At 37.6% G+C, this 20,782-nt stretch overlaps 2 protein-coding genes and 2 pseudogenes across 3 annotated transcripts; 1 reads left to right on the forward strand and 3 right to left on the reverse strand.

Annotated features, from left to right (window-relative positions):
• Positions 1–9: 9 nt before the first annotated feature.
• Positions 10–3,914, reverse strand: LOC113076682 (centriole, cilia and spindle-associated protein-like). Of its 2 annotated transcripts, XM_026249365.1 has the most exons (4): positions 3,784–3,914; positions 2,866–3,243; positions 2,471–2,775; positions 10–1,333 (listed from the first exon to the last, which is right to left on the reverse strand). In XM_026249365.1, the coding sequence occupies exons 2-4, from the start codon at positions 3,227–3,229 to the stop codon at positions 1,154–1,156; spliced, it is 849 nt and encodes a 282-aa protein (XP_026105150.1). In that variant the 5' UTR covers positions 3,230–3,243; positions 3,784–3,914; the 3' UTR covers positions 10–1,153. The 2 variants fall into 2 exon arrangements, with proteins under 2 accessions (XP_026105150.1, XP_026105151.1); XM_026249366.1 differs by lacking the exon at positions 3,784–3,914 and having other exon boundaries at positions 2,866–3,280.
• Positions 3,915–5,056: 1,142 nt separating this feature from the next.
• Positions 5,057–9,182, reverse strand: LOC113076704 (actin, alpha skeletal muscle 2-like). Its single transcript, XM_026249390.1, has 7 exons — positions 9,027–9,182; positions 7,671–7,810; positions 7,251–7,575; positions 6,715–6,876; positions 6,435–6,626; positions 6,154–6,335; positions 5,057–5,548 (listed from the first exon to the last, which is right to left on the reverse strand). The coding sequence occupies exons 2-7, from the start codon at positions 7,797–7,799 to the stop codon at positions 5,405–5,407; spliced, it is 1,134 nt and encodes a 377-aa protein (XP_026105175.1). The 5' UTR covers positions 7,800–7,810; positions 9,027–9,182; the 3' UTR covers positions 5,057–5,404.
• Positions 9,183–11,738: 2,556 nt separating this feature from the next.
• Positions 11,739–15,417, reverse strand: LOC113076686 (nuclear pore complex protein Nup133-like; annotated as a pseudogene).
• Positions 15,418–17,130: 1,713 nt separating this feature from the next.
• LOC113076687 (TAF5-like RNA polymerase II p300/CBP-associated factor-associated factor 65 kDa subunit 5L) lies at positions 17,131–19,519 on the forward strand (annotated as a pseudogene).
• The last annotated feature ends 1,263 nt before the right edge of the window (positions 19,520–20,782 follow it).

The following is a 20,782-nucleotide window of genomic DNA, read 5'->3' on the forward strand; positions in this document are numbered from 1 at the left end:
GAGACATGCTGTTACTCAAACATAGTTTATTCACTGCAATGCATTAGGATTATTTCTGTTCTGCAGATGAAAATATATCCACCAGTGCATGTTCTCATGTACAAATACAGAGTTCAAAATGTAAACATTGCTGAAGAATATCAACAACTTCATTCAAGAACATCAGCGTCAGCAGCCTTAGAATGAGTTTCCTTTAATGAAATCATAAGCAAGTGAATAACTGACTGAATTAATAAATAAGTCCAGTTATTAAGATAAAGAGCAGAGGAAATGTCCTCCGAGTAAAGCGTCACGGCTCATTCAATGTGTCTCTGACATCATCAGTGCTGATGCATCTTAAAGATCACAGAAATCAAAATATATACGGTACATGTGAGCAAATGTGTATTTTCATACCAAATCTGTGCTGTAATAAATAGCTCAATGCATAATAAATGATCACATTCACAAGAATCAAATGATGGCCTTCAACTAGCCCTCAATTATTTCTCCATCTAAAAATATTAATAACTTGACATCTTTGTGCAAAAAGTGGATTCAAATGATGATTGTTGGTGCTCGGTGAGGAAAATACACTTTTTTAGAAAACATTTCACGACTTGAACAGCACTGCACTTCTAACACAGATTCATTGAGCGTGTGATCGATTAAAACAAACCAGACATCAGTCGATCACATTCAGAAGAACAGCGGGTTTAATGACAGGCAGCCTGGAGCGTCTAGAAGAACATTCTGGAAACAATCATCCGAGTCAGAAACAAATCCTTTTCAATAAGAAACGTGTGGTCCTCTCAGAAATTCATTTTGATCATTAAATCCCTGCAGCCCATGTTAAAAGTCAGAACAGAATATCTGAAACTTTCTAATAACCACCAAACACTGACAATAACATGAGCATGAAATTACAAGATACTGAAAATATGGAGTATTTGTGATAGCAAATGTGTTTTGGTCTAATATTTAAATGTTTGGTCCTGAAATGCATTCATTGCAAAGTGATTGTAGCCAGCGTCAAAAAAATACGATTTTTAAAAATATTTTTATGAATAACTGCATTTGCTATCGAATTTAAAGGAATGCGTGTAATCTTTGTATTCAGTTTTTGTCCGGTGCTCTCTGTGACGGTCCTGTAGAGCTGGTTTGGGATCTTGATCTACCTCAGTCGAGCAGAGAAGCAGCGCATGTACTCGGTCATCCAGCGCTCGTTCGTCACACTCAGCGCTGATCTTCGGGACTTCTCCGGGTCAGCTGACCTCGCCCGCCGGTGCTCTGATGATCGTCCACCTTTCTTACCCTCTCTGCGTGTCTGGACGCCCACGTCGGCCCGATGGATCTGCAGATCAATTCAGATATATTCAGTTTCTAGGATTTCGGACTCGTCTCATTTGCAGTTTTCTACACTGATGAAATCCAGCGCTTTGACCTACTAAACTTTTGTACACCAGAGAAGATAATCTGACCGTAGCTTCAGAATATCACTGCTCTCCGCTGAATAATTCACCGCTTCCTCTCACAGAGTCAGATGTCACACAGTGCTTCATTCCACTGATTAGTACACAGCTGTTAAGTCACTTCAAAAACCCCTCTCTTTGTTTGTATTATTTATTCAAATCTGTTAAAAACACACTCATGCTCATGGATACCTATGCAGGGAAAACAAATACAGTGCTGATTTTAAAATATTATTTTAATAAATATATTTAACTATTTGTAATGTTTATATGTTAAATTAAAAATAATGGTCGGCGTGCCAAGATACACTGCCGTTGTGCTTTAGGTGACCCAGGTTCGAGGCTTGCGTTCCTTTCCCAATCCTGTTGCCCCTCTCTATCACTTCACTTCCGGTCAATATATACTAATCCTTATAAAAGGCAAAAATGCCAGAAAAAAAATATTTATGGTTATGTAATTTAATTTATAAAAATTAGTTGTAATTCCTTTTTGCTAAAAGCTATCTTCACAGAAATAATAATAATAATTATAAAATTAAATAAATAATGAAAAACTAAATAAATACATAAAAAAACTATGTTATTTATACAAACTGAAGCTTTTAATTTTCTTTAAATATAGCCACATAATACAATAATATATTGAAAAAGAAATCAAAACATTTCTAATATAAAAATATTATAAATTGTTTAATAATATTTTTTAATATAATATTTTTTGATTATAAAAAATATTTTAATACCTATATTAGTGACATATTTCTTTAAATATGTTTTCTGAAATATATATTATTATTATAAAATGTATTTTGAAATATATATATATATATATATATATATATATATATATATATATATATATATATATATATATATTTTAATTGTCATATGAGTTGAAGACGTTCTCATGGAAAATACATCTACATCTGAAGGAATGATCTGAGTTTTCATCTGGACTGAAAATGAGAGTCGTTTTCGTTGCCTCTAATATCTGACACGATACAGAAAGCTGCGGTTACCTCTCCAGCGGACACAGACACTCTCATATTTGGTGTCCTTCTGTCCCTGGTCTCAATGTGTCTCTCTGCCCAGTCACGATGGATAAAAGACTGTCTGTTCTCACGGTTGGACGTCCGCTCCTTGGTGCTCCTCGGTGGCTGGCTCTGGGCCCTGGATGGTTTTCTTGATACAGATATTTGAGATCCATCACTATCCAGCTGCTTATCAGGGTAGCAGGGCTCTGAACGGGGCACTCTGCGTATCTGTCGTCGTTTTGGATTCGATTCTGATGGTCCGTTAGGAGTCACATCTTTATAACCATTCTCTGTGACAAAAGCAAAATGAGTAGTTCACTCAAAAATGACCATTTAAATCAGGTTTCATTCAAACTGAAGCTTACAAGACATGAACGTACCCAAGGGAAGAGAGCTTTCCACGGTTGCACTCGTATCCGTGTGAACTTCTCCATTCACCTGTGGCTTCCAGGAGTCCAGGACCTCTGCGTTCTCCTTCCTGGACTCTGATGAGGATGTGTAGTGTTTGGCATTTGAGATGTTCCCCTCCTGTAGTTTGGGACTGGAGCTTCCACTCGAGTCGGACCCGCTGTCCCATCCGTCCGCGAATAACGGCCTGTGTGTCTGCTCCATCACCCTCCGCGTCAGTCTGTATTTCACAGAGTCCTCGTAACTTTTCGAGAACGTCTCCCACTTGGGATCTCTATACTTCTTCATGTACTCCGTCCGGATCTTCTTGGACATCATGTTGTTATTGGCAGACATAATGAAATTATCACCTACGGAATTAACATAATAATGTGTCAGTCTTGTCTATACTTGATGTCCATCTGTTCTAAGTTGTACAAAGTACAGATTGTGATGTTTTAGTATTGCAGTCAGCCCTACCGTGCACGGAGGAGGAGTGCATCGTGTTATTCCAGCTCTCCAGTGGAGCAGGTTACAGCACAGTGCCCTCATTATTTATTTATATTCTTTACATAATACATAAGCCGATGTCACATTTCTAAAGGGACATTTCTTACATTCTTTGGACGTTTTTATAGCACGTTTATTATCGTATGATAATAAATTGCTACGATGCTGCCTTCGCGTTTTTACACGCAGGTTCATAATCATAATCTATCACAACACACTACATTAAATAAAGATGCAATCATATGTATAGCTATTAAGAAACTGGTAAAAATCACTGAAATATTATTCGCTGAAGAAACCCGTCTGATTATGTTCACAGGTCTGTCTTCACCTGCCCTGAGTAACATTATGTAGATAACGTTAAACACTTATTTGGATTAATGTAAGCGCGTTAAACTCACCCACTCCTTTGTTTTCCGTTCCTTATGCTTTAACGTTGGATAAAGATGCACATTTTTATTCTTACATCCTTATGAATTCCGAATACATCTCTCGATCTCTGTTGAGCGTCTGCTGCGTACTAGAAAAACAAGGCTCGTGATATCTGGTGATTTACAGTGCGCATGCGCACAACATCACTTGGCCTGCCTGAGGACTTTATGCGCACATACGCACGCACAATCCAATCTAACGTTTAATTGATTCTAATTTGATTATAATCGTCTACTTTATTCCAGGGCATAGAATAATTTGATTATTTGTGGTGGACTAGTTTGTCTTTAAGCGTTTTCCTAATATATTTGAAAAAATAATTAGTTATTTACTAAGTAAATAGTCATTAGTGATGAAACTTTATCAGCGCGTGCGCAGAAAAGATCTTTGTCTGAAATCAAACTCAAATATGAAACAAAATATGAATACTTTGGGATGTACAATACTCTGCCCTTCAGCAGAATCTCTGTTCTCTGTGCTGTGTGCATGTTAAAAGTTAACACGAATGACTAAATGTATATCAACAACTAACATTTTATGGCGGTATGGTAACCTTACGAAAATTAACCGAAATAAAACATGATTAATACAGTTAAACCATGGTAACCATATCAATTAACCATGGTATTGCTGCACTAATCATAGTTTAACCATGGTAATTTGTAGTAAAACTGGTTCTAAAATGCAAATTAAAAGACTACACTTTTACTATAATAATAATACAATAAAACCATGCTTAATTTTCCATAAGGACACATTATTGGTGTTACAGGGTAAAACCATAAAACATTTTTCTTTACAGCTGACAAAAGTTACCATATAAAGAAGAAAAGTATTCAGCATTAAATCATTACAGTAATTCCTTTTAGGTTTATATGTATTGTGTGTGTGCGTTTGCGTGTATTCAAGCTAATACATAATAACACCCACTGTGTTATGATATAAAGTATACGCTAATAAAGATTATGATTCCCTTATACAAAGTATAAACTGCAAGATTTTCAGAGCTACTGTAATGCTTCTGTCATCCATTAATTGTCCCATACACATTCATCCTCCATTAGAGCCCACTTAAACAGTGCAGATGGTTTATATCTGTCAGATTACAGACATAACAAGACTCTGTGTTGTGTTAATCATCTGTAAACCAGCGGAGAGGTTGGGTTAATATCGTTTAGTCTGTCTCAGTGTGGGCTGAAACCTAGTGTACTGTACACTGAAATGAAATATCGACGTCGAATACCATGTTTAAAAATAGATTTTCAGTTTTATTTGTCTGTTGAAGTGTGATTTGTGTTGGTCCTCAGCTGGACCGGGTTTACAGTGGAACATATGGAATCTAAGGGAGCGGGGTCCTTCAATTTCAAACAGCATTCGCTAAAATACCAAGCCATGGAAGTCAGTAATAAATACATATGTGTGCAATGAGAGCACTTGGTATTTTTCTCTCCCTTGACATTTTCTCAGTTTATGCTTTCACTGCTCGCTCCTACGTCAATGCATAGATAACAACTGTAGAAAAGCTGTCCACAGGAGTAATGCGCCGTCACTTGGTTCCTGAGCAGGAACATAGGATGATGAGCCAGCCGCTTAGAAGCACTTGCGGTGGACGATGCTGGGGCCAGCTTCGTCGTATTCCTGCTTGGTGATCCACATCTGCTGGAAGGTGGACAGGGAAGCCAGGATGGAGCCGCCGATCCAGACGGAGTACTTACGCTCAGGGGGAGCGATGATCTACAGAGGAGGAAGAAAAGATCAAACTTTACTCAGAAAACTAGTCTGTGGTATTAAAGGGGTCATGAACTGAGATATCAAAATGCTCTTGCTCTTTTGGCATATAGGAGGTCATAGTGCTATAAAAATTTCTCGTTGGTCTAAAAACAGATCAAATTGAAGACAGTCTGCCAAAATAACAGCTTGTGGAATGGGTCTCTTTTCTGGTGTAATAGTGTGAATAAGCACCGCCTCCACGGAGCAAGATCAACGCCTGCTTCTACATCGCTGCCTGTTAAGCCCCGCCCACCGATTCACACATGTAATGTAAACAAGAGCGTCAAACGCAGGTCTATGCAGAAACTAAATGATAAAGATGATCTGTGATCATCCGTGAAGGACGTAGGCTGTCAATGTGTTAGCCAATCATAGCAGAGAGAGGAGGGGGGCTCAAAAACAGGACAGAAAATAGTTGCGTAATTACTTCTGAATTATGTCATTAGTGTTTTTGATAACATTATAAGTGGACCTAAGTACAATGCAAAATAGTAAAAAAAAAAAAAAAAAAAGTCAACATGGAAAAACCAACTCAGCCAAACCTTGCGTTTTTTTTTTTGCTCTATTACCTTGATCTTCATTGTGCTGGGAGCCAGGGCTGTGATCTCCTTCTGCATCCGGTCAGCAATGCCAGGGTACATTGTGGTTCCACCAGACAGGACGTTGTTGGCATACAAGTCTTTTCTGATGTCAATATCGCACTTCATGATGCTGTTGTAAGCGGTTTCGTGAATGCCGGCAGACTCCATACCTGAGCAATTGTTTAGAGGAGAGCATATAATCGGTTGGAGGACTAAAAAGTAAGACAATTTTAAATGTTTTAAAACATTTTCAATGCTTTCAGACATACCAATGAAGGAAGGCTGGAACATGGTCTCGGGGCAACGGAAACGCTCATTACCGATGGTGATGACCTGACCGTCGGGAAGCTCGTAGCTCTTCTCGAGGGAGGATGAGGAGGCGGCGGTGGCCATCTCGTTCTCAAAGTCCAGGGCCACGTAGCAGAGCTTCTCCTTGATGTCACGGACAATCTCACGCTCGGCTGTGGTGGACGACAAAGCAAGAGTCGTTTGTTTGGTACATTTCCCACATGCTAGAGCTATCCCAGTAGAAAGTGACCAGATACACACCGGTTGTGACGAAAGAGTATCCGCGCTCGGTCAGGATCTTCATCAGGTAGTCTGTCAGATCGCGACCAGCCAAGTCCAGACGCATGATGGCGTGGGGAAGAGCGTAGCCCTCATAGATGGGCACATTGTGGGTCACACCATCACCAGAGTCCAGCACAATACCTAACAACAGCCAGGAACAATATATCAGTCAGCCAGAGTGAAGAGTAAGCATGTTTGAATGCAGAATTAGTCACAAACGTGACCCTGGACCACAAAACCATATTTTTTTTTAAATAGAGATTTATAAATAAGTTTCCACTGATGTATGGTTTGTTAGGATAGGACAATATTTGGCCGAGATACAACTATTTGAAAATATAAGGGTGCAAAAAAATCTAAATCAAATGATTTTATCCAAATTAAGTTCTTAGCAATGCATATTACTAATCGAAAATTAAGTTCTGATATATTTACGGTCAGAAATTTACTATATATATATCTTCATGGAACATGATCTTTACTAAATATCCTAATGATACAGCACTATGTCTTACCGGTGGTACGGCCGGAGGCGTACAGGGACAGGACGGCCTGGATGGCCACGTACATGGCGGGGACGTTGAAGGTCTCAAACATGATCTGGGTCATCTTCTCACGGTTGGCTTTGGGGTTCAGAGGGGCCTCTGTGAGCAGGGTTGGGTGCTCCTCGGGGGCCACGCGGAGCTCGTTGTAGAAGGTGTGGTGCCAGATCTTCTCCATGTCGTCCCAGTTGGTGATGATGCCGTGCTCGATTGGGTACTTCAGGGTCAGGATACCTCTCTTGCTCTGAGCCTCATCTCCAACGTAGGAGTCTTTCTGACCCATACCAACCATCACACCCTGAAGTGGAGCATTGAGTACAACACGATCAGAACAGCCCAAGGAGAGCCCATACAATCAGTCTCTTAATGACTAATCTAAATCCATGTCTGTACCTGGTGACGTGGACGGCCGACGATGGACGGGAAGACGGCCCTGGGGGCGTCATCACCAGCGAAGCCAGCCTTCACCAGGCCAGAGCCGTTGTCACACACCAGAGCTGTAGTCTCGTCGTCGTCACACATCTTGAGGAGTTCTACACATAAAGTCAATGAGGAAAAAGTCAATGAGGACCCGACAACATCATTATCATCAAACTCAAAACCACATTTGCTGCATTTTTCAAACCAATCTGAAAAAAATGTTTACTGCATTAATTAATATTAGTCTTTAACAGATAAGGCGCTGCTTAATTTTTGGGGAGTAACTAGCTGCATGTAACTAAATGACAATTTAATTACAAAATGTAATCAGTTACAGTTACTGAGAAAAATGTGTAATTAAATTACAGTTATGAAATGTTAACAATTACAAAGAAGGTTATATCTGTTGTTGTTGTTTTTTCACACACAACCACATATAAATTAAAAAACAATTGCATTGATTGCTCTAAAATATGAGAATAGGACATTTGTAATTTTTCCCCCGATGACATTATTAGTGTCATAACTATGCAAATATTGGATTTCAAAAACAGTAGCCTATCATTGCTAATAAACTAGGAGTTTACATCTGTATTAACCTCAGAACGATCTTTAAAAAGTCTGATTTTGTGGTGGCTGTGCTTTAAAATTTAATTATTCTAATCTTAATTCAAATAATGAAGGATTTTTTTTTAAGTTACTGAGGGTAATCACTGTTCAGTAGGTTAACCCTGCCTGATTTACATGTTAGAATATGATTAAAACTGGAAAACATTAGAAAAGTAATGAAAAACTAATCAAATGTAATCAGTCACATTAATAAAGCAGGCTAATTGAAATAGTAACACTACTTATTACATTTTAAATAGGGTAACTTGTAATAACCTATTTCCTAAATAGGAAAACGTAATCTGAATGAAATATATATATATATATTTTTTTGTCAAAAAGCCTACGATTTGTATTTCCATTTGCACCAATACGATCGTAAATATATGATAAATTAATTGTGTACCACAGCATAATCAGCTTACAATTTCGGGTTTCTGATTTATTAAAAATAGCTAAAAAAAAAAAAAAAAAAATGCACTCCAATGATTTAATTGTTAAAGACCACTTGTTAAAAAATAAATGTAGACAACTAATTACAGCTAATATATACAGAAAAAAATTATTTGATATCAGTGAAAGCCTAGACTAAGTAAATAAAAAAAGTTACGACTTTAGTAAAGTGAAAAGCGACATGGCGGTAAAATGATTAGCATCAAATCCGTCCACTGTCATCGTGAAGCGTCCAGTCCTGAAGCTCTGTTCTTCTAGTTTTCTTACCTGTGGCTGTTTGTGCTCAGAGTCGCACGTCAAACTGAGGATCCTGCTCCACAATGACACGCGCACGGATCATCTTATATACACCCGTCCTCTGCTTTCCTGCTCTTCAGCCATCAAGGAATGTTCATGCATCCAGATGGAATTCTTCCCGATCCTCGTCCATATTTGGGTGTCGGTGGGTCGAGCGGAGGGGCTCCATATATGGCGCTCCAGACCCCAAACCACAGCGGGAGGGCGCAGGGCCACCCTCAGAGGCCAACACTGGGCGTCTGTGGACTAGATCTCAATATAAGGGCATGGCAGTGGGTTATGACCGCTCATCATTACATTTTACCAATGCTCAAATGAGAATGTCAATGAATGCAGTTCGACAAGTTGCTTTAGATAAAAGTATTTGCCAAATATATAAATGTCAATGAAAATAGCTTATTTTTCTGTCATGGGGGCAATTTTTTTTAAATGGACATTTATACATCATCTAAAAGCTTAATATTGATGTATGGTTTGTTAGGATAGGAAACATTTGGCTGAGATACAACTATTTGAAAATCTGGAATCTAAATACTGAGAAAAAGCCTTTAAAGTTGTCCAAATGAAGTCCTTAGCAATGCATATTACTGATCATAAATTAAGTTTTGATATATTTACAGGATGAAATGTACAAAATATCTTCATGGAACCTCATCTTTACTTAGCATAAAAGAAAAATCTATAATGTTTACCCTTACAATGTATTGTTGGCTATTGCTACTAATATACCCGTGCTACTTAAGACTTGTTTATTTACTCCAGGATCACATTTAGATATTATAGACTATTTTAAATAATGACAGCGAAATCAGGAGTGATTAAAAATGTTATTTTTTTCAGTGTATTATATCAAGCAAAATTATTATTGGGTCATTTTTTGGAAAATAATAATAAAATAATGAATTTTATTTATAAAGCACCTTACATTTTTAAAAAAATCTCAAAGTGCAACAATACGGCATAATAAAACAAGGCACTTTTAACTAAAAAATGATTTTAACATTAAAAGGTTTAAAAGAGTAATGCAGGTTATGGTAGATATTCTGATCCGATGTGGAGAACCAGTGAGGATTGCTTCTGTTTTTGAAATCAGTTGCACAGGCAAAAAGTGGCTTAGTGTGCATGAACTGAACAACATAACGGCATTTCTGAAATAAATGAGGTATTTAGTCAGTCTGTGGCATTGGGATAAGTGTTCTCTTTAACATAGCAAGCCACAGAAGCAGAAACTGGATGAAGGGGAGGTGAAGCTACTTGAGCCTGATGTCTAGAACCAAACAATGCAGTCACCATATTAAGCCCTTAAAATATACTATCCACATCTAAAGAAAGATGCCAATGTATTTTCTTCAGCTTATTCATCAGCTGGCAGTTTGGTAAAGAAGTATCACCAATGACCAATATTATTAAAATAGACACTAAGCAACCCTCTCTGTCTTTCTGAGAACAGGATATCATAATGAGGTTTTACTTTCTTTTATTTGGAGATGTATATCAAATAAGTCAGTCATTAGATGACCACTAGACAAGCATGACCCTATGGGCATCTCAGTGAAGTTTGGTGCCAAGCCTAATGCCACATCATAAACAAGTGAGCATCATATTTCCTCCTCTACTTCCAGACAGTTTATCTAGTGTCCTTTGGGATTGCAGAGGCTCCCAGCCCATATAGGGTGTCAGAGGACCCCCGTAAAGTGCAGCTTATTTAATGCGGACACCACTAATTTTACCCTCTCTTCCCTATTTTTAGGAGCTCAGGGCTTCTCCATCAGTTCAGCTGCTCTTCACAGCAGCTGCTGGAGGACAGAGAGGAGGAAGACTGAGAGGGAGCGACAGATGAGAGAAAGAAAACAAAAGACTAAAAATAAAATAAAGCCTTAAGAATGTCTATATTACACTCTTCAAAATAAAGGTGCTTTTTTTGTTCCACAAAGAACCATTCAGTCAAAGGTTCTTTAAAGAACAATCTCTTTCTCACCTTTTTATAGTCTGAAGATCCTTCTTACACCACAGAGAGTACCTTTTGTGAAACAGAAAGCAACTTCAGAATAAAGTTCTTTATGGAACCATTTGGAAAAAAGGTTCTTTACTTTTATTTTGAAGAGTGTAGATGTCTAACCAACTGACATCTGCAAGCAAAATGCAGCCAAAACTTTTCTGAAACATTTGTGCATGGTTTTAAAATTTGACAAACTAGAGTTAGTGATGCATGAAGTTGAAGCTGAACAGTCCATTAATGACAAACACAAATGAGCTTTATTTCACAAAATTATCTTTTTTGTGCTTTTATAAAATGGTCACTTTAATGCAACTTTGTGCCAGCTCAAAATGAAATATAAGGACCATTTTGCATAGAATCCACTTGTTTTGCCATCTCTGACCCTCCTCAGCCCCGTGTAGCAAAGCATACCATTGTAATTACTGAATAAAATGCATTTATGCCACTTTAGAAGCGATTCTGTCAACTTTGCAAAGTAAATTTGGCTTAATTTGATATTTTGTTATCTAATGCAATGACGTTTAGACATCTTAGAGTGTGGCCTAACAATCCAGATACTTTTGGGTTCACCATCTTTAAGAAAACACCATGAAACCCAAGCTAGCATCTCCATTTGGTGAGCACTATTTGGCTTTGTTATTCCTTCTATCTTAGTCTCGCAGAAGAAGAAAACCATCAAGAACTGTCTTGCCATCAATGACAGAAATACAGTTTATTTACAAAATTCAAGCGTGGGATCACATGTAGTTATTATTTTTATGAACCAGTACAAAACAAAGTTGGATTATTAAAAAGGCAACAGTAAGTAGAAACAGGAAGTAATGTCATATATGAGCTTTCAGGTAGTGCTCATAGTTGGCTCGCAGGAGGAACTCAAAGTACGGCTTGATTGGAGACTCTCCAGCTCGTCTTGCTGAAGAAGATCCTTCACGTCAGGCAGGTACGACTGCAGAGACACACCTGTGGCCACAAAACACACGCTGACTGTAGAGGCAGCTTTGCATAGCAATTCAATCACTGTATCTCCTAAAGTTGGGTTGACAGTGCTCTGGATGCAAGATGCTATATTGTATACTTAATATCTGTTAAAAGCAAGTCTCAAACAGGCCTAAACCACTTTGAAACCTCAAGACAAGCTTACAAAACAACTGAGAGTGTGTGGTTAGTGAGTCACTGTACCTTCCTGAATGAGTTTCTGTAGGATCCTGATGAAAGTGCTGTCTCTGGCTGCTTCTAGAGGATCATCGTTATCATCAGATGATGCCCAACTGCAACCAGTCCATCAGTCAGTCATTGCAGGAGCATTATAGTCAAGTAAAACAAAACCTGTTTGGAGTGAGTTTTGAGAAGCTCACCTCTCCTTCCAGTCTTTCTTCAAGGCTTTACTGAAGATCTCTCGTTTAAGGGCATCAATATCAACCGTGTCCTCCTACAGGCGATGAAAGCACATCAGAAACACGTGTGCTCAGAAAAGTCACTTGTTTTTACCGCAGTCGATTATTGACAGATACCTCCTCCAAGTACTCCAGCAGATCGAGAGCTTTCTTAAAGTCGTACTCGTTGGCTCCACGGTTCTCCCTGCAGATGTACAGCTGGAGACGAGGAAAAGACAGACATAAAGTAAGAGAAATGAGAAGGAAGTGCACGAGCGAGCACAGTATTTTTGTGGTTTACTCACTTCGATGAGGTTCTGAGGGCTCAGTAAAGGCATGCTGTCCGGGTCCAGCTGCTTCTTGTCCAGCAGCGGTTTAAGAAGAGTCTCCTGATGAAGCAGAAACCGCTCCTGATTCACTATATCTGCACCAACACACCAGATGACAACCATTATATATCTGAAATAATTAGGGCTCAATAGTTTACTAGGGGAGGGAAATGCATGTCCGATTCAAACCACAGCTCAGTGTGTTAGTCTCTAGGCCTGATAGAATAATGGGAGTTGATACTCAGTTTGTCTACATGAATCATTTGCTCCATGTTCGGTTTATGTACTAATGCTAAAAAAGTGCTTGATGTAATATGAAAAACAGAAAACTCAATATGAAAGAGTCAGTGTGGCTTCTGAACACATGTGAAGTCACATGACTGACCGTTGAGCTGTCTGCGCTGCACGGCTTCATTCATGTCTGACGCCAGAGCTGTGAGTTTGCTGAGGGCCAGCAGGGTCTTCTTCTTGCTGAAGTATCGAGTCTCTGTGTAGGCCTGACTGTAGACGGTACGATGGGCCTGCCGTGAAGAAAACAAAGCATTTATAACACTACAGGTGACAGTAACCATGGGGAGTGCACTTTAGTGTACAAAACATCTAATACAAATGCAATATGTATTTATTTTATTCCTGTAATCTCTTACTCGCTGATAGTCCTGCACATGTATGTCATGCAGCCAGCTGAGGTGATCGTGAGCCTGCAGGAAGCTGGCCAGCTGATGGTGCGTTGCTATTGGCTGAGACAGCAGCTTCCCTCGCTTGCCTTTCTCCATGTACCAGCGGAACAGGAAGTCAGCGAAGTTCTACAGGAGCAGGTGACCGCGGTACGATGACACGATGAAGCTCCCGCCCTGAAACAGCAAGAGAAAACTGCTCATGGAAGGAGAGGCAACTTTGGTCGATCGGGTAAAATTCCATAAAAGGTGTTTAAAATCATATCACTGTTACTGAAAAAAATTATGTTGCGATATACATATATATATATATATATATATGGATGCTGATTTATTGTGCAGCCCTAGAAGAGATATGAAAATAAAAGCTTCCGCACTCCTCGTTCTGCCTGATTGCACACCTTTACTGCAGCGACGTAGTTGCACACATGTCCGCCCAGATCCAGAGACGTCTTATAGTACGTCCCGTCGTGAGCCAGACTGGGCCAAAACCGAGCCGAACCGTCTGGGGACACGGCCAATGCACTGATAGCCTGTGAAAAACACATATGCATTCATGTCTGCATCAGAAACCTGCACTGATAGTACTGTTCAGAGACCTGTGACCTCACCTGAGTGGGTGCAGAATCGAGAGGACTGGAGGAAGTGATGGAGATGAGATCAGCGCTGTACACAAACTCACTGGAGGGCAGCTGGAGCTCTTTACACACCGACAGCTGCAATGACAGCAAGAGCACGATGTATGTACGGCAAACTACACCAGCAAATTCAGCCGGACGCCTCCACCTTCACAGAGATCTGATCATCCACTGCAAGAGACACAGCACCACACACTGAGAAACCTTCACACCAGTCTATCCACAGACTAACCCATTCTAATCTATTTGGTTTCTTTTTTTGCTTAATGCAATCAAAGGACTTTGGCAGTTTGATACACATTCCTAATGATTCACAGAGGTTTCGAAGCTTGAATGCTCTCATCACTGGTTTGAATGCATTAATGACGCCTACAAATGTCATCTAGGTAGACAGCTAAAGTTAAAGACCCCAATCTTTACCGTCGGCCGTGGTCAGCGCCTCCATGACTTTGACAGGCAGAGATGATCCGAAGGTCTGGACGTCAAAATGATACGAGTCGACGACTGCATGACTCTGAACCCGGGTGGGAGTGGATCTGAGATACATAAATCAGTTTAAAATAACAAAGTGAGCTGAAATTGGTTATATTTAGTTTTTATGTTTCTTACAACAACAAAAAATGGTTAAAAATGATTTGTGTTAAAGACAAGAAATGTTATTGTACATTTTCAAAACATGTAAAAAAAATTCAGATACAACGATGGGAAAATGAAACCTTTTACTTAATTTTTTATAATTAATAATTATTTTACAATTAACAAAATATATTAAATATATAAAAAAAATATGTTTATTAATTGTAAAAAAATAAAAACTTCACAAAAATACTGTAATTTTATCAGATTGTATGGATATGTAACATGGTACTGAAGAAGTAAATAATTATCATATTTATGTACCATGTTATTTATTATTTTATTTTATGATGATTATTATTATTATTATTAAATCACTCAAATAAAACATTTTACAGTAGTCAGGGGGTGAACACAAAAAAAAATACAAAAATATGGAAATGCTCACATTAATAAATTTAACAGCTTTCTTGTTTATCAGATTGTAAATAGATTTTAGGTTATCTGATACACCCAAAAAAAAAAAAAAAAAAAAAATCGCGTGGTTTATGTTTTAAAAGCACAGTAGTAAAAGTATCTGTGCTGTACCTGGCTGTGACAGCGGAGCGGCGTGGAGAGAACAGCAGCCCGCTCTTCCGAGCGCCGGTCCTGGGCGTCTGTCTGCGGCCCGAGCTCGGTGTGCCGCGGGGACTGAACATACTGTCGCGGCGGACTGTTTACATGACACAGAAGCGCATGGAGACTTCGGAAACCTTTTACCGCGCGCTCATTCCCGTCAGGCGCACACTAATGCGCGTCATTCGAATGCGCATGCGCTTATGCCGCTGATCCCGAAACAGCTTTTGAACTCTCCTAACAGGAATAAATAGTGTTTTTTAGCGATTAAACTGATTCTGGGTCAGTGTTACAGAACAAGCGTTTCAATACTACACCAGTTAGGCTTTTGTGGTTTATGGCGGTTTGACAAGCCAATAAAAAAGCTGCATTACCGCCACCTTATTGATCAGAAGTGTGGAAGAAAAAGAAAAACAGGATAGAGAGAGAGATTCATCATTCCTGTGTTTTTCATGTATTTAAATAATATAGCATGCACTTTTGATTGCCTTGACCCGTTTCCTAAAATACTTTTAGAGAAATATTATCAACTCCCAGCTATCTTAACTCTTGATTTAACTGGAATCTCTCCCTTTTGAATGCAGAACGCTCAAAAAGAACAGGATTTTTGGTTGTTTCTCTCAGTAGTTTATTGGAAAATGTAGTTTCACTCCAAGCTGTTTTTACTGCATTTACATTGAAATATGCATAATAACTCAATCGTGTCTTCATCCAAAATATACCCAGCTCAATATTAAATTGAGAATAAAAGAATAATCTCTCCTTTTTGTCCTATACCTTAAACTACAGCAAAAAAACAATCTTCACTTATCGGTCTCCACTGACTTTAAATAATAAAAAAGAATACATTTTAAAATATTTAATAATACATAATGAAAATTACACTTACAATATTATTTGTCTTTTTATTTAATATCTAAATTTTACTTTTATTTATGTTTTTGTTTATTTTATACATGCATATTTTAGTAACTGGCAGTATGTGAGTTTAAGGTAATTGCAAGGCAAATGTATATTAACAGTGTGATTAAATTAAAAGAATTGCACCTTAAAATAATTAATTTAAAAAGATCATAACTTAAAAAATACGATCATAGATTTATTAATAGTTTAAATAAAGAAATACATTTATAATAATATAAAATTATATGAAGTATATAAATTTAATATAATTTAATATGACTCTATATTTTAATATTCATATTTATATGACAAATATGTATAAGAAAAACAAATCTGCACAGACATATAATATGATGTCTATGGCTCTTCCAGCAGGACCCCGAGCAGAACGCAATCGTAGACCTGCTGCGAGGAGAAATCACGCCTCAAGTCTGATAATTTACTGTTAAAAACTATGTTTTTTGATGAGACTGACCACATTTAGTTTCCTGTCTTTCTTTGTGGCACTTTCTAAATATGTTTATAAAACAAATAATAAAACACATTTGTATATTTAACTTTATTTACATTTATATTGCCTTTGTAATTAATAGATTTTTATTGACTCCATTAAACTCAGCTGTTCTATTTATTATTATACATGTTTATATATATATATATATATATATATATATATATATATATATATATATATATATATATATATATATATACACACACACACACACACACACACACACACACACAAGTTTAAAAAACAAATGTAGATGTATATTTATATATTTATATTTTGTATGTTGTCTGTATAATTATGTATACAAGTCAAAACAAATTTATAAAAATATAACAAATATTATAACTGAGTTAAGTTAAAATATAAAAAGTAATGTAAATACAAAGTAAATAAAATATAAAATGTGTATATATATATAGCTGTACTGCTGTAGTAGCTAATGGTGCTAAAAAAAATAATAAAAAATAGGTTCATTGTTTTGTAGGATGCAGTATTTCTCAGCAGCAGTAAAGCCGTTATTCTCCCAGTATGCTGAAACTTTTGTTTTGCTCTTCCAGGATGTGACCTCAAACCCTAAACTCTGCTCACTCCTGGGTCACAAGTATGTGGTGCACCTGACGGATCAAGCGTACAGCTACCTGCTGCATTACCTGCAGAGCGACAACAACAGCGCCATCTGCTGGGCGCTCGGCACACATGTGCAGGTGTGGGCTGCACCGAACTCCTTCCAAATCCCAAACCACTCAAGATAACCACTTGACCTACATCACAAGTCTTTGCTTTCTTCCTCATCAGTCTTTCTTCTCCTGTTGTCTAAGGTGGAGGTGACAACAGCGTGCAGAAACGACTACCAGCTGTACAGTGCAGGGATAGCAGCGGAAAACACGACCTGCACTTCCTCATGGGCTGCGGTGGATGGGGCAGAGGGGGCGGAGTGTATGGAGGTCACGGCCGGGTTACCTAAGAAAACGAGGCGGCGCTGCAGGACTGTGCTGGTCTGGACAGCTTTCATTCTTTTGATGGGTTTTAGTATGCGTCTCTATTTATTTGACCTGAAAAATATTACAAGGATTTTATTATTATTATATAAAAAAAATTATTGATATTTTTTAGCTTCACTTTGACCAAGCAGAAGCAAAAGTACAGAAATGTAATACAGTTTAACGTACCATGGACATTACCTCTTCATTTTAGACTTACATGTTAATAGATAGAAAAATGTAATATATATATATATATATATATATATATATATATATATATATATATATATATATATATATATATATATATATATATCATACTTTTTGGGGGGGTAAAACTAAATAACTTTATATCATGGTACTATTTGTTTACTGTTATTTTAATATTAGAACTGATTTTATTTAAATGTCAATTTAAGCAATAAAATAATCAAGCGCAAACACCCCTATTACATTCATTGAAATTATTTTTTATTTAATTTAATTCAAATAAACCCTCATTTGAACCAAACAGTCTTTGTCCAGAAGATTTATTATGAAATGTTACAGTATAATACAGTATAATTTACAGTGAATGAACACTTTTTATTTTTACTAAATGAACAATGATATTGTATAAGTTATTAAAATAGACATAAATGCTAATAAATAACCATATTTACAAGATTTTTTCAATCTTGTATGATGGCACAGATTTCTGGACATTTTGAGTAAAATCAAGGAATTATAAACAAATATTTGAATTGTTTTTTTAAATGCTATTTCATCAAACATATTGTAAATATTGCATTAATTGGTCAAAAATCAGATTATTTATATGGTAATATTGATAGACTTCTATGATATGTGACCCTGGAGCATAAAAACAGTCTAAAGTCGCTGGGGTATATTTGTAGCACTGGATAACAATACACTGAATGGACCAAATTATTTCTTTTTCTTTTATGCCAAAAATCTTTAGGAAATTAAGTAAAGATCATGTTCCATGAAGATATTTTGTAAATTTTCTACCATAAATGTTCCAAAATGTAAGTTTATGATTAGTAATATGCATTGCTAAAGACTTCATTTGGACAACTTTAAAGGCGATTTTCTCAATATTTAGATTTTTTTTTTTGCACTCTCCAATTTTCAAATAGTTGTATCTCAACCAAATATTGTCAGATCCTAACAAACCATACATCAGTGGAAAGCTTATTTATTCCAATTTTAAAAAATTACCCTTGTGACTGGTTTTGTGGTCACATACTTGCAATTATATTAAGCACATTATTTGGTGTTGTATTGTGTTTCCATCCATCTTGAGTTTTTAACGTGTCTTTGTTTGATGATGAGGACGCCTCGGGCAGTGAGATAAAGACCCTACGCGCTCACTGTACGCCGGACACCTCTCTGACGTCAACTGCGTCAAATTCCACCCCAACTACGTGGCGACGGGCTCCACGGATAAAACCGTGCGCCTGTGGAGCATGCAACAGGGGGCGTCTGTGAGGCCGTTCACTGGGCACCGTGCTGTCCATCGCCTTCTCACCCAACGGCAAGTACCTGGCCTCAGCCGGAGAGGACCAGAGACTGAAGCTGTGGGACCTGGCATCCGGTGGCCTGTTCAGACACCTGCGAGGTCACAGTGACAGCATCCCCAGCCTCTCCTTCAGTCAGGACAGCAGTCTGGTGGCCTCCGCCTCCATGGACTACTCGGTGCGGGTGTGGGACATTCACAGCACCCCTGCGACGGCTCCAGCAGCGAGCTGATCGGACAGTACACGGGCAGCACTAGCAACATCCTCAATGTGCAGTTCATGTCCTGTGACCTGCTGCTGATGACGGGCACGGCGCTGGAGAATCAGGAACAGTGAGAGTCAAAACACCCCAGAATCTGATGAAATGGTTAGGGTTCATTCAGGATAATCCCCCAGTCATCTCAATGGCAGAATGTGCTCCAGTTTATCTGAATTCATCCTATAAATAAAATGAAGCTACTTCATTATTATTAGGCATGTTGACTTTATGGCAAACCTGTACCAAAGTTATTATTACTGTAATGCAAAATAAAAAAACTAAACAAAAAAGTGAGATCCTATTCGAATGGTGGTATTCGTTGTATTGCCCTTAATTTGTTGATTGAACTAAATCATTTTGGACATAATTTTCACAGTTTCATTTTGTAATAAACATAGCAAATAAAAAATATATCCAAGTTCATAATTTACAGCACTTTTATCTTGTTAAAGGAAAGACAACAAATACTTCCTTTATTTTCATCATCATCATTATTATTATTATTAATATTATTGGCATTACAAAAGTATTTGGATGACAATTGTCATTTTAATCGGCTTTATTTTCTTTGAGCTTTTGCCGAAATATGGTCAGGACATGTTCTTGATGGGTTTTTGTGAGATTCACCCTTTGTGTTTTGTAAAGTGACAGTGTTGATGTTTTGGTTCATTTTTGTTATGATGTGTGTTGATGCCTCTGAAGAACATTAGAAGTATAACCTGCTGCTTTCATTAAAATATATATATATATATATATTTCATTATTTCGTGTCTGTATTTTTCAGTTTGGCTAATAACTATTGTAACGTTGCTGTTGTTTGTTGATGGCCTACTGTATGTTTATAAAGGTAAGCACATCCAGCACTGTTCTCCTGGAAGTTCACCAGGAAGCCAGATAAACTGCATTCATCCTAGTTTAGGCAGAAAACAGTCCTGATGAAGCTGTCATGTATCCTAGTTTTTATTCCTCCAGTCACTAGGGATTGAGTTTAATTTTACTGCAAAAAAAAAAACTTCCTCATAAAGGCTAAAGAAAAATACAAACTAGTAATATAAATGCCAGCGTTTGTCTTTTGTAGCTCATGGATGGACTGAATGACGACTTTCCTTGAATCTGATTTTGCAACCTAGTTTTGTATAAAGCAAGGTAAGAGTCTCTGTTTTGGGTTTCCTTTTTGTGTCCTAGTGGTCAACCACACAATCATGGGATGTTTGTCTAACAGTGACGGAAAAACATGACCTTTGTATTGTTTGGTTCTTTCAGGGAAATGTTTCTGCATCGCTCTGATACTTGTAAATATGTTTCTGTAACATTTCATATTTCTTGATCTTATTTCTGAT

This window comes from Carassius auratus, unplaced genomic scaffold (genome assembly GCF_003368295.1).
Source record: "Carassius auratus strain Wakin unplaced genomic scaffold, ASM336829v1 scaf_tig00021008, whole genome shotgun sequence".
NCBI classification, from domain to species: Eukaryota; Metazoa; Chordata; class Actinopteri; order Cypriniformes; family Cyprinidae; genus Carassius; species Carassius auratus.